Here is a 14,257-nt window from a genome sequence, read left to right as displayed (position 1 = left end):
ATGTTTAGTGGTATGACAGTTTTAAAATTCTACTTACACTGTTCAGATTTTAAATTTATGTATAACATAAGTTGTCCTTGAAAGAGATAACGTTATTTAACTTTCTTCCTATAAAGACTGTTATAAAATATGGATGAATAGATGTGAATAAGGGAAATTGTAAGATAACCCAGGGTAGAAATTTACCTGAAAGATTTATTTTATAACCAAAAGCATTTAGACTGAATTTTTTATTTTCTGTTTCTCTCACCATCTTACTCTCTGCCATCCTTTTCTTGGTTAGGGGGAAGAGGTGGAGAATGATAGAATATAAAGGAAAAACATTTCAATGGCCTTATTGTTGTTTGGGGTTATATTATTATAATAATTTTGAATAAGATTTATTTTTTAATGTTTCTTAGAGCTTTCAATGTCAGCCTTATTTTTAAACTGTTTTTTAAATCTTGATGTTCAAATTTACCACATTCAGTTTTTATAGCTACTAGCAGGCTATAAATACATTCATTTTAATCTCATTTTATCTTGAATTCTTTAAACTTTCAGGAAGCTGGGAGTTGAACTCCTGTAAATCTCTCTTATGCATTTATAATTGGACAAAGTAAATGCATAAATCGTTAATATTACACATCTCACGAGTTAGGAAATATGAGTGTTTAACACTGAAGTGAAATGTCGTTGTTGGCCAGTGTACACAAGCATACACTGTTCACCTTACAGAATTTCATTTTGTCTGACATGGAGAGTGTGGAGGAAAAGGCAAATATCATAGCAGCTGCTGTAATTGAATTGGCCTCTGAATCATATAAAGCCAGGAAGCCTGACAGTAACATTGTCTAAAACCTTAAAAAAATATTATGGTGCATGTGATGTGTATCTACTTGAGGCTGAAGTGAATGGGCTATTAGAAAAAAAAATGCTTTTAGAGGAAAGAAAAGTATGATATCTTTAGAAAACATTAAAAAATTGGAGGTGGTTTTTTTTTCCTCTTGAAATGACTTGGTTTCTACTTTCAAAGGAAGCTTTTAACCTAATTATAAAGCTTCTGTGGCCAATAGTTTTTTTCTCCTGTTTTTTTTCTTTTTTTAAAACCTAATTATTATAGTTTTATTTTTTATGAGTAATTGATAACTGTTTTCCTTGACATATACAGCCCAGAAGAGTCCTGATGTGCACTAGCAGTTGCATAAATACTTCAGTTGTTACTGGGAATAAAATACAGCCATTTCATAATATATCATTCTCACGTCAGGAGTGTTTAATTATAAATTTATTTGAAAACTTTTTCTTACCTTTCTAGAAGAAAATTGACCTGTGCCAAGTTGGCCTTAAATTTAATTGTTTGTATTTATTAAAATTTTAGTTGTTTATAATTAATTTTTAGACCCCTTAAAAAACTAATCCGACTCCAATTTTCATTGCAGTTTATGAAAGAAAATGAATTAGAGGGAAAAAAATTTTTTTAAGGTAAAATCATGACTTACGCAAATATAAGATGAACAATATCTGAGATTTTCTTTAACTTATTATTACTGAAAGAGCCAGTAATAGGTTACAGGGAGCTTACAGGAGAATTTAAGAACCATAAGAATATAGACAAGTAGGAATGCTGAAATGACTTTACAAATAAATGCAAAATTGATCTGTTATGAGGCAATAATCAATTGCATTCCACCAGATGGTTCACTTACATTTCTGTGGATAAGTATTTGCATTGTTAATAGTTTTCTACTACTTACAGAGTTGTAAAACAACTCTAGGGCCATGAAAGGCAGAGGTGACGCTGAAGGATGCACTTGAGAGGATACCCCGATGATCTTTTTTGCCCATTTCCAAGTCTTTCACATTTTTTTCGGTTTTTATTTTCTGTTGTCATCCGTTTGTCTTTCAAGTAAAGATCATAAATCAAATCATCCTGTCAGGCTTATATATACATGGAAGGATTTGTTATTTTTAAGTAGTCACATAGCCATCATCTTTGTTGTATTTATTTTCTGTCTCTTTTTTTTTTTTTTTTTTTTTTTTTTTACTGCTTATTTATTCTTGAGAGAGAGAGACAGAGTGTGAGTGGGTAGGGGCAGAGAGAGATGGGACACAGAATCTGAAGCAAGCTCCAGACTCTGAGCTGTCAGCACAGAACCTGACATGGGGCTCGAACTCATGGACCGTGAGATCATGACCTAAGCTGAATTTAGACCTTTAACTGACTGAGCCACCCAGGTACCCCATTTTTGTTTGTTTTTAAACATGCCATTGACTTGCTCAACAAATCTAGCCCCACAGTCTATATTTATTGATTGTTTTGTTTTGTTTTTGGTGAGATTGTCTAACCTAACTTGTGTTAAAAAACAAAATTCAGCTGAGTAAATTTAAAGATTAAATTAGCTTTCTTCAGTGATTAATGAATTGGGCAGTATCCCATGTAGCAATGGAAAGGAGCTCCAAAGAGCTGAATGAAATAGCGACTTCTGTAGGCAGAAGGGCACAGGGAAAGAGGGGTTACCTCATCCTTCTTTGGGGGACAGAAGGGGACTGTCTGGCAGATTACCTCACTAAGTGCTGACCAGGAAAATCCAGATTTACTGGTTTAAAATTCTGTTTCTGGAAGAGGTTGAAACTGCAGTTAGATTAGTAGTTAAAGTCTTGGTTTGATGATGTGGGGCTTATCAGAGGTGACTCCATTTTGGGCCTATTCATTCTTTTTTTTAACACTTGTTTCTCTATATACCTATAGACAGAAGTTAAGTTTTGACAAGAATATTTTATAGGCAGTGAAGCTATGCTTTTCATATTAGGATTCCCTTAATCTGGCTGCTCCACATTAGTGATGCCACATTTGATCAGGGATTTGAATGGTGGTGGCCTGACCCTTGCTTTGTCAACATGGTTTTCTCTCGTAAGGCCAGTACGTGATTGTGGAGTAATGCTTTTAGGACTCTGTAGCCAGGTTTTCATCAACCTGAGAAGTTTCTTGATTGAGGGGACTATCATTGTCCGCTGTCTTAAAAGGCTTACCTGTATGTGCGTCTTCAGGAGGAATCTATATAGAACAATGAAGAAGGAGCTCAGACCAACCAAATCAAATCTAATGGAATAAAAGATGTTGCAGCCACATTTTTCTCACATGAAGAGTAGATTTAAGAGGTAGTTAAGAGAGGTTTTTAAAACATCACAATGATGATGAGTACATAATAGTTGGAAAGAAAGATGATCATAGGTAATTGTATTTAAAAGACATTTAGCGTCTGAGTGCCCTTAACTAATAACACCAAAAAGACCCTCATCTAAACTAAATCTAAAATAACAATCACAAAAAGCCTCTGAAATGCCCATGAAATGCCCATTTTCTTCCAGTAGGATAAACTTCAAAGAGTAGAAAAATCTGAAAAAAACAAAAAACAAAAACCCCAAGTCTCAGGTATAATTTAAAAGCTTTACTGCATTGGAGAAGACAGGCTAGGTGCCCCCTGAAGCTGGCATGAGAAGGCTGATTTAACTACATTGAAAGTGACAGAAGAAGAAAGAATGATTTTACAAACGTAAGATACATCCGTTCCAGAAAATTGCTAAACTTGTGAATACAGCAGACAAGCTCTAAAAGTTTCAGTGGAGGCTGGAAAGAGCAGAATTGATGCCCCAGAGCAAAGACTTATTGATGCTGGAGATAAAGAAACATAGCACAACCAAACTAAAACACCCACATCTAAAAAAAATATCTGAAAAATGGAAGAATACTGAAAAGACACAAGTCAGGCTGCATATAACAGTGGTAAAGTCCAGAACCTTCACTTACGCCTTAGTTTCTTTGACTGTGATTTCTGTATCACATGGTTGATTTAGATAACACTTCTCTCAGAGTGGGTTTTTAGAAGAATCCCAAAGCATTATGGCTGAGAAACCCTGAAATGATGTTGCCTAGGTATATAAATCTATCAAGTGTTTAATCTTCATTGCAAAGACAGGATTTTACAAGCTGCCATATATAAAGAGAAAATTTAAAGACACATATGAGTAAGAATGACTTTAAATTTTTCCTTTTAGACTTTGGAGAAGTATAAGAGTTTAGGGGAAAAGAGATAAAACAACGAACAATGGAGGTAATACACTCGAGTATGCTATCTAGCCAAACCAGCTTTTCTTTCTTTTGAAATAGAAGAAACTTTAATACATGGAACACATAAAACAATATGCCACGAAGTATTCAGCAGCAGTTCTCTTTCCAGAATCTACTGACGATCAAGAATTAGATAGAGTGTGTAATTTAGTTTGTTTATCTATGACTGTGATTATAGCTTCCACCCTACTATTCTTAGAAGACTACAGATCAAGTAAGGAATTAGCAAAGAATTGAGTTGAAAATATGAAAAATAAGATTCAACTGACATAAAAAACGAAATGCTAGGAAAAAGATGTATTTTTTCATAAAATACAAATACATAAAATATAAAACTTTCATAAAAATATTAGTCGTTAACGGGCAGAAACGTGTATACTTAATATAAAAATGTTATGGTTCAAATTATCAGAACATAGTACATTAAAATTAATATAACAAAAATTAAAATATGGGCAACTACATGAAAATTAAAATTGTTGTATATATAGGACAATAAAGAAATACATAAACAGTGAGAACATGCCTTAAAAAAATTTTGTAGTGGTTGTAGTTATATTTTCATGGATTGAGTGTCAAACATATATGTCAAAAAAATTATCAATTTAAATGTCTGTGTTAGTAACAGAGAAAAAGAGAAAGGAAATTGAGAAATACAGTGTGCTCCAGACAGGGAAAATAAAATTAAGTAGAAATAAACAAAATTTTAATAGTTAATTGTTTTAGAAATTGTGTCAAAGTGGGAATTATTGAATCAGACAGACAAAGAGTAAAATATAAATAGGATCAGTAGAAAAGCTACAATAATTAAAATGCAGGAAAACCAAAATACTTGAGAGCATGTTATTTTTAGGTAGAAGGTGTTAATTAATGGCTCAGGTCAAGATCAGAAATAATTAAAATGTGTGCATGCATAAGCATACGTGTAAGAGAGAGAACTGCCTATGTGGGTACATCTAGAAGTAGAAATTGTAACGAGAATGTACCCCCTCAAATTAATTCTCGGGGAAAGAGGTAAGGTATAATTAAATCAAATAAATAAAAACGACTGTATTAGAAATCCATAGTCATAACAAATTAGCAAAGAAAAGAGCACCTAGCTAGGCCTGGTGGGGATTTACTTTGAAGAATTTTTTGAAAGTTTGAAGAACCGTTATTCAATGAATAATTAACTCTAGCTTCAAAAAAGGGACATTGTTAATTATTCATTTTATGAACATTTTGTTTTCACAAATTGATTAAAAAAATACCTTTAAAAGAATTTATGGACTGGGCATGAACCAACAAACAATACAGTGCCAAGTAACAATAATTATTTCCTCGGAGCAAGCAAATTATCCTCAGATACGTGGGTAGCATATGAAAGCAATGCTGTTAACACAGGAGAGAATTCAGGAATCCTTTTTGATCCCTCTCTTTCCTCTTTCTCTGTGTCCTCCCACAAGAAGATTCTGTGACTTAGCCTTTTCCATCCCTGCTGCTACCGCCCTAGTAAAGTCACCAGCATCCCCCGCTCCCCCAATTCACTGCAGCCAGCTCATGTTTAATCCTCCTGCTCCATTTTCACCTCAACCCCGACAGCCTGTTTTCAGTATAGCAGCCAGAACGATCTTTTCAATGTCATTTCCCTGCATAAAACCTTTCAATGACATCTCTTGAATTTAGAATGAAAATCCAAATTCCTTACTCAGTCTTTGAGTCAGGTGATTGGGCCACTGCTTCCTTCTCCAGTGTTTTCATGTGTCCCTCTCCCCCAGGTTTTCCTTGATTCCACTGATTAAACACTGTGCTTGTTTCCTCCTCACAGCTTCTCTACTCAATCTTCTTGCCTGAAATATTCTTCCCTCAGCTCTTTACACAAACGTCATCTCCCCTGGGAGGCTTTGTTCGATTCCCCCCATCTCAAATAGCCCTTCTTCCATGCAGCTGGTCTCTAAGAAAGTTCACGGTTTTGTTTCTTCATGTACACAACGAAAGTGATCTTGTTTACTTGTTTATTGTCTTGTCTCCTCCCCTACAACGTAAGGCCCTTGTTCGCTGTTGTATCCATAGAGCCTGTGACAGTCCCTGAGATGCTTAATGAATATTTGTTAAATGATTGCATGCTAGGTCATAATAGGAAAGATAGGTTAAATAATACTGGGTTAAAAATAGAAAAATTGGGCAGTACAGTTGAGTAGTAGTTACATTCCCTCATGGAAATTTAGCATGTAGGAAACTAATAGTTGATAATGGGAAAAGGATGCTTAAGGGAAGTACAATAAAAATAGCAGTGGTCTTGGGAGCTTTGGGTTTTAATTCGGATCTACCACCCACCTAACTTTGCAGAAGTTACCTAATCTAACCTTCAGGTTCTTCATCTGTAAAATTGTGATAATAATATCTCCTGTTTTATGTACATACTTAAGTATTTGTGTCGTAAGGTCCTGCCTTTTCCCCTTTTTCCTTGCCTCTCTCTCTTTTAAGACATTTCAATGACAAATACTCTACATCGGGCCCAAGATTTTAAAAGTGGTTCATATCAGGGGCGCCTGGGTGGCACAGTCGGTTGAGCGTCCGACTTCGGCTCAGGTCATGATCTCACGGTGTGTGAGTTCGAGCCCTGTGTCGGGCTCTGTGCTGACAGCTCGGGGCCTGGAGCCTGCTTCAGATTCTGTGTCTCCCTCTCTCTCTGCTCCTCCCCTGCTCACACTCTGTCTCTCTCTCTCTCTCTCTCGAAAATAAATATTAAAAGTGGTTCATATCATAACGCCAATTTAGATAAGTAAAATACCTGGTACAGGACAAGGCACATAGAAAATGAACAGTATATGTTAGTTTCTTTCATGTCTAGTGGGAATCCTTAGGTTGGCTATTTCCATATTTAACTCCAAATCTTCCTTGGGATTCTTAGAAGTGTGTATTTTTGTTATTAGAATACATTCCTGCTTTCTCTTAGACTCTCAATTCTTAAAGAGTGTTTTCCCTATGACATTTATTATAATGATTTATTCATAGCTTGTGTTTTACAGGTGTTTGTTTAAAATTCACCATGTATTTATTAAGTACGTGTTATGTAGAGTACATACAGTTAAATGCAGAAAACGAAGTAAAGGCAACAGAAAGGCATATTCTTGTTGTATTGTGGGAAAATATTGCTGACTTTTAAGGAGATGAAGCTATATTTAATAAGATAGATTTGAATTTATAAAAATAAAAGATGTTGACACCCTGAAATGTAATAAAATAAACGTGGAAAGGACAGTAGAAAATAAAAATTTTACCAACATATGTGATAAAATCTTACTGTGCAAAATAGATGAAGATTTGATAGAAATGTCTATGGTCTAATAGGATTTTGCTTGCTCGATAGTTGGAGGAGAGGATTCACACATGTAGAAATATTCATAGAATACCTTTATGAAGAATATATAGTTTTTCTAGCAATTAAACGTAGGTCGGACATCTCAAAAGTACGTTTATTCAGTAAAAGATTTACTCAAGAAACAATGTGGTGCAAAAAATTTAGTACAAAAGCATGTAGTGTAAGAGGATTAAAAACAAAACAACAGAAGTAGATTCTCATCCCTTTTTTTCCCCTAAGTCTTCTTACTTTTGTGCCTCTTCCCAAATTTTTTTTTAAATTAGACTATTTTTAAGAACAGTTTTAGGTTCACAGCAAAATTTCATGGAAGGTACAGGAGAGATTCCCCATATACCCCTTGCCTTTGCTCAGTCTCCCCCACTATCAAAGTCCTGTGCCAGAGTGGTACATTTATTACAGAAGGTGAACCTACACTGACCCATCTTTATGACCCAGAGTCCATAGTTTATATTAGGGTTCACTCTTAGTGTACATTCTGTGGGTTTTGACAAATGTATAGTGACTTGTATTCACCAGTACAGTATGACATAGAGTAGTTTCATTGCCCCACAAATATTCTGCCAATTCGTCCCTCTCTCCTTGCTCAGCCCTAACAACCATGGATCTTTTTAGTGTCTTCATTGTTTGCCTTTTCCAAAATGTTATGTATATAGTCAGAATCATATGCTATGTAGCCTTTTTAGATAGATTTTTTTTCACTTAATATGCATTTAACGTTCCTTCATGTGTTCTCATGGCTTGATAGATCATTTCTCCTTAGTGCTTAATAATATTCCACTGTCTGGATGTAACACAGATTCCTTATCCTTTCACCTACTGAAGGGCATTTGGCTGCTCCAAGGTTTGCCAATTATGAATAAAGCTGCTATAAACATTTGCCTAGCAATTTTTTGTTCCCTGCCAGTCACTTAACCTCTTTGGGGTTTAGATTTCCTCAATCTGTAAACTGCAGCTGATGATTTCTGAGGTTTCTAATTTTGGAATTATATGGTTATTACCTAGTTAAAAATCATAAAATCTTATGTTATACTGATTATGAATAACTTAGTTAATAGGCCTGTATGCTGAAGACATTATAAGTTGGTAAAGCCTTTCTGATAGAAAGCAGTCTGGTCCTGTATAAACTAAAAGTATACCCTGTTCACATCATTCTTTTGGCAGGTATACTTCAAGTAAACCCAAATGGAAGTTATAACATTTTTTTTAGGCAAAGATTTTCATAGGGTCATTTATTAACAAGTAAAACAAAATGAAACTATGGAAACAATTCAAATGCCCAGTGATGGGGAAATGCAAAGTAAATTGTGTGAGGGCAGGGATCATGACTATGTATCCTGACTGATGTGTACCTAGCAGATCATTCAGTGTGGTGTTCTAAATATTGGCCATTTAAAACTATGTAAAAATACTGAATAAAAGAACTTAGGGGAGAGAGAAAAGCTTTTACCGAATATAAAAGATTAGATGGCATTCTGCTTTTCCCTTTGCTGCTTTGCATCTCTCATTGCTAAACTCAGCTTTACCAGCTGTTACTTGCTAGGCTCCATACTTGCCCCTTTACTGACACCAGTGAAGGTCTCAGGCATGTGATGTAGCAACCATAACATAGCGGCTTCTCACTTGGAAAAGGACATCAGCATGGCTGTAAAGGAGTTAAAGCAAGAGTGGACTGTGTGTCCCCATTTTGCCAGGGCAGGCTCAGTTTGTGCCTGATGTCTCAGTGTTTTAATAGCATCTTACACTCTCAAAGGTGTTCTGCTTTGGGCAGTAGGTCACCATTTTGCTGAGGGTCTGACTTTCTGTTTATTTCAGTGCTATAGTTGTGAAACGTTTTCTTGATTTTTCAGTTAAGTTTAATGAACATTTTTTTAATGTTCAGTAGATGATTGTGAGATACAAAGAAAATTCAGACGAGGCCCCTGTCACCACAGAATTTCACTTCAATGCTTTTTCCTCTTTAGTTTATTTTGGTAAACCATAGCCTCCTTCAGAATCAGAAGTGTTCCTAGATCTAAGCTCCTGCCCTGGCATTACCCATTTAGAAGACCTTTTTCTGGTTTTCCTCTGGTTGCATGCCCTTCTCTCCTTTGGAACTTAAAGGAATATTCCCATCTAAGAACCTATGCCCCTACCATGTGGCACTGTGGGTATTTGGGATAATGGAATTCCTTGCCCAAACACTTTTGAGCCTGCTTCTGGGCCTGTGTGGATCTCTTCCCTTGGACACATGCACACAAAGCCCCTCATAGTGCCCAGGAAGCCAGGGATAGGAGAAGGGAGTGGACAGCAGGCCAGTGACAGGAAGTGGGTAGGTTCCCTGCAACCTTACACATTCCAAAATTCAAGAATTCTAGTTTTGTACCTGCCTTCAGGGTCATTTTGAATGTGTATTTCTCAAAGTGGGAGAATAGAACATGTTTTCTACAGTAGTTTATTAGCTTGACTTACTGCTTTTAGATATTTAAACATATGGTATCTGAGTGTTTCTATTCTTGCCATGGACCCCACAAATAGCAGAGGCAGCCCCACTCATAGTAAAACCTAAAACCCTATGACCTGTGAGAGCCTACATAATCTGCTCTTGCCCATGCCCTGCTCTGCTCCAGCTGTGCTAGCTTCCTCACTGTTCTAGAACAGTCCAGGCACACTCCCATCTCTGGTCCTTGCATCCCTGCTGCTGGTACTTGGAATGCTCTTTTTCCAGGTACCCACATACCTCTTCCCTCTTGTCCTTCAGCCTTCAGGTCTTCTCCCCAGCTACCCCTCCTCCTCTCTGCCCCCATCAGTATTTAACAGTGAGACCTTGGTAGGCTAATCTTTCTAAAATTTTACTATCCCCACAAACATTGATTGTTTCCTTCCAGCTTTACTTACATCCCTTAACATCCATCACTATAAAAAAGTTAAAAGTGGGGTGCCTGGGTGGCTCAGTTGGTTAAGTGTCTGACTTCAACTTAGGTCATGATCTCTTGGTTCCTGGGTTCGAGCCCCACATCGGGCTCTGTGCTGACAGCTCAGAGCATGGAACCTGCTTTGGATTCTGTGTGTGTCTCTCTCTGTCTCTCTCTCTGCACCTCCAGCCCCTGCTCACGCTGTGTCTCTCTTTCTCTCAAAAATAAATAAACATGAAAAAAAAATTAAAGTTGTAAGTAATAAGAAACTAAACTAGCTCCCTCCCCTAAATATCTTTCTTTTAACCCCCATTAGATATAAAATGTTTTTGCTTTAAAAATTCACTATTTTAGGGGCACCTGGATGGCTTAGTCGGTTAAGCGTCCGACTTCTGTTCAGGTCATTATCTCACGGTTCGTGGGTTTGAGCCTGGTGTCGGGCTCTGTTCTGACAGCTCAGAGCCTGGAGCCTGCTTCGGATTCTGTGTCTCCCTCTCTCTCTGCCCCTCCCCTGCTCGTGTTCTCTCTCTCTCTCTCTCAAAAAATAAACATTAAAAAAAATTTTTTTTTAATTCACTATTTTAGTTTTTATGTCTTAAAGTCCTTTATGAAACCACTGTAAAGAATCACATAGATCTTCAAGTCTAGTTATTTAAAGCTCCAATCCCCCTACCTGCCCTCAGTTTTAAGGGTAGCCATTTCCAGCTCTTAAATAATTCTTTTGGTATTTCCCACCACGTCTACCATCACATAGTCATATTGCTACTTCCTAACTTTCCAGTTTTAAGCATTTCCAATTTACTTTTCCCCGTAGAGGATGAGAACAAAGGGCTCCCTTATCACTGATACACCTGTGCATGCACCCACATGTATCCAGCTCTCCCTCTTCCAGTTGTTTGTTTGTGATTTGGGGTAGATCAAGATTCATTGTTTTTAAAACTGTAAACACCAGTCACAGCTGAACCATGTCATCATTCTGTGATTACTTTTCCTGTAGCATTTTGTTTTTCCGGGAATTAAAAATTGTCATGATTTTGATCTGCTTAATCTTGTAGGTTATTAGCATCAATGTTCCCTCAGACTGTTCTAGTTACATGTACCTTCCTTCAGTATGTTCATATTTCTATATCCTCTTGTTTTCCTTTCTTTGAGAAAGTCTTGGAGTCTTCAGATCTTTTTAAATCTGAATGGTTTTCTCACAGTCAGCTCTAGTGTGACTGAAATCATAGAGATACCTTATCCCTAATAGGACATCAGACAGTCACTGCAGATATTTTTTTCAAATATATTATTGTATAAACAAATAATAAAAATGTAACTATTTACCAGGAATGTCTCTATGGTCCTCTTTCACATGTTGTAATTAAGATACTTTTTATTCCAAAAATATAGAATGTATTCTTATATTTCATTGTTTTGCATAGAGCATAGTAGGAATTACTGGAATAATTTGTATATATATTTATATGTATATATAAATTTATATATGTGTGTGTATATATATGTATGTGTGTATATATATATGTGTGTGTGTATACACATATATATACAGAGTATTGTATTCTTCATTTGTAGGCCCTTAAAATTAGAGAGATATGTAATTGCCCACCACTTTCTGGACCAGACCCTCGATTACTGTTCAAACTCAGCATGAAGCATTTTCTTGAAGAATCGGAAAAAGAAGACCTAAATATCACTGCTAAGAAACAGAAAATGGATACTCCTACCATTCAAAATCAGAAGCAAATACCCTTAACATATATAGTTGAGAAAAGAACTGGCAGTTGAATTAAAATTTATGAGACATGGGATATATGAAGAATGCAGCAATTCTTAACATTTTTATGTTCCTTTTAAAAAAATGATGTTTGAAATACAAAAATTGTATATTCAGGGTCAAATCATGTATATTACAGGTATTACCTAACTTCTTCTACTAGGTATTTTCATGAAATATTGATGTATTTTAATCTATTTTAAAATATCTTCAATGAAGAAAATGTCACAGAATAAATTTGTATTATGTTTTACTCTGTCTCATACTTGGTTTTGATTTGGAGGCAGACCTCTAGTGGATGAGAAGTCAGAATGTGCAGTAATTCTTGTTGTAGAGAGAGTTCCACCTGAACCTAAACTGGAGCTCAAAGTCTGGGTGGTTATGGTGAACTGGGAAACTGACCATCAGTCTGAAGCACTGTTTATAGAAGTTGATTTGCACTTGGATAGGATTATGTGGAACAGGGGACCTTGGGATAGAGAACTTACTGGTCTTCTCTTATGGACTCCGAAGGGAAAAAGGACTGTCTAGGCAGAAGCTGAAGAAGCTGTTTTCATAGGAGGCAAAAGGAGTGCTCTTTGTGGTCCAAGTGACAATGAGAAACACAACAAGGAGGTAGGGTCATTTCCTTGCAGACACAGTGTGCTGCTAATGTTGTGAAGTCCTAACAAAGTTGTGTCATCTTGGCTCCTTCACGACATTACAATTTGGGAGTCTTGGGGGTTCTCAGAGAAGGCAACCACCCTGTTGTCATCGAGGGTACCACCAAAGGTGTGGGAGAAGGTGCCACCCACAAATTGACCTCCGTGGGCAGCAGACATCAGTAAAAGGTTGGAAGGAGGTGGGAGAAGAAGCTCTAGGCACAGCCCGAGCGGTACTCAGAAATTACTGTATATTCTGGAAATCTGGAAATAGGGTTCTAAAGTGTATTATTATGTGTATAAAATTATTTGTACTCCCAAACTGATGCAGTCTAGTGATGTTGAGGTTCTCTTCCTGGTAGGGACATTTTTCTAAAGACACATTACATTAAATGGTTTCTTAGAGAATTGTCGGGGAAATAAACGATCTTTTATTGACTGTCTGCTATGAGCTGGACCCGTTTATTCCAAAACCCCATGAAGTAGGTTGTAGTGGCCTCATTTTACAATGAGCAGCAGGCTTGGAGAGGTTATGTGGTACACCCAGGGACTCTCACCTAGAAAGAACAGAGCTACATCTGTCTGGCTGCAGATCAGTCTGTCTCCACAGCTCTCAGATATGTAAAACTATGCTATCAGAGGGAACAAATGCCATCCTCGGTTGTGTCTTAGCGTGCTCATATAGGGCTTCAGTATAGGTAAAAATCTCCTAATTATAAAATCAGGATCACCTACCTGCAGGATGACTTTCTAGGCACTCCTCTCACACCTTTCCATCAAGAAATGTACACTAAGAGGCAGGGGGTGAGGCAATTTAGGACAGTGGAGCCTCTCCCCGCTGCCTCTGAAAGCCCGTGACTTCGCATTTGGGATGTGTCCTGACACCTCTCCTTAGACAAGATATGTACCTAGTTATGAGGAGAATTTCAGGGGCTGCTGCTTATATTTTCCAAGGCTTACTACAGATGAGTGGGAAGGACTTTCTTGATCTGCACACAAGATAACATTTGTAAGGAGGAGGTTCAGATAAACTGTTGTAGTCATTGCAGTCCTGTCTGAGGCATTCCATAACGTGTAAAGACGTTTGGAGAATGTCACCTAGAGGTAAACAGTAAGACACGCCGTCAGATTTTCCTGTATATTTCCTGAGAAAATAGTGTCGTGGAGGCCCTAGTCGATTTTTCCTTCCATCCCGTTATCACATCTAATTGTACTGTTCGGACTTCCTAGGAAACATATATAAGTTGACATGTCGGAAGGAACAGAGAAAGTATCAGAATTCCTTTATAGTGCCTGTGAAAAAGACATTTTTTTAACCCATGGGGTCAAAATACAAAAGAAATGTTACATTTCGGTTCAGGGTTTTAGGAGAAATTAAATAGTTGGATGTAATATGTGTACATATGCTCTAAGTTCTATGTGGAAGAGACCTCTAAGCTCTGCATTTAGTTGCATACCATACTGACAGGGCTT

The 14,257-nt window shown here is 36.9% G+C and overlaps 1 protein-coding gene across 1 annotated transcript in view; it reads left to right on the top strand.

Annotated features, from left to right (window-relative positions):
* OMA1 (OMA1 zinc metallopeptidase) overlaps positions 1–12,382 on the top strand; it is a 77,509-nt gene extending 65,127 nt beyond the window's left edge. Inside the window, exon 9 of the mRNA XM_042951783.1 lies at positions 11,942–12,382. Coding sequence (XP_042807717.1) covers positions 11,942–12,154 — 213 coding nt within the window. The 3' untranslated portion in view covers positions 12,155–12,382. The remainder of the gene's footprint in view (positions 1–11,941) is intronic.
* The last annotated feature ends 1,875 nt before the right edge of the window (positions 12,383–14,257 follow it).

Source organism: Panthera leo, chromosome C1 (assembly GCF_018350215.1).
Source record: "Panthera leo isolate Ple1 chromosome C1, P.leo_Ple1_pat1.1, whole genome shotgun sequence".
NCBI classification, from domain to species: domain Eukaryota; kingdom Metazoa; phylum Chordata; class Mammalia; order Carnivora; family Felidae; genus Panthera; species Panthera leo.
Note: the sequence above shows the minus strand (reverse complement) of the source record. Positions and strands in the feature narration are given on the sequence as shown.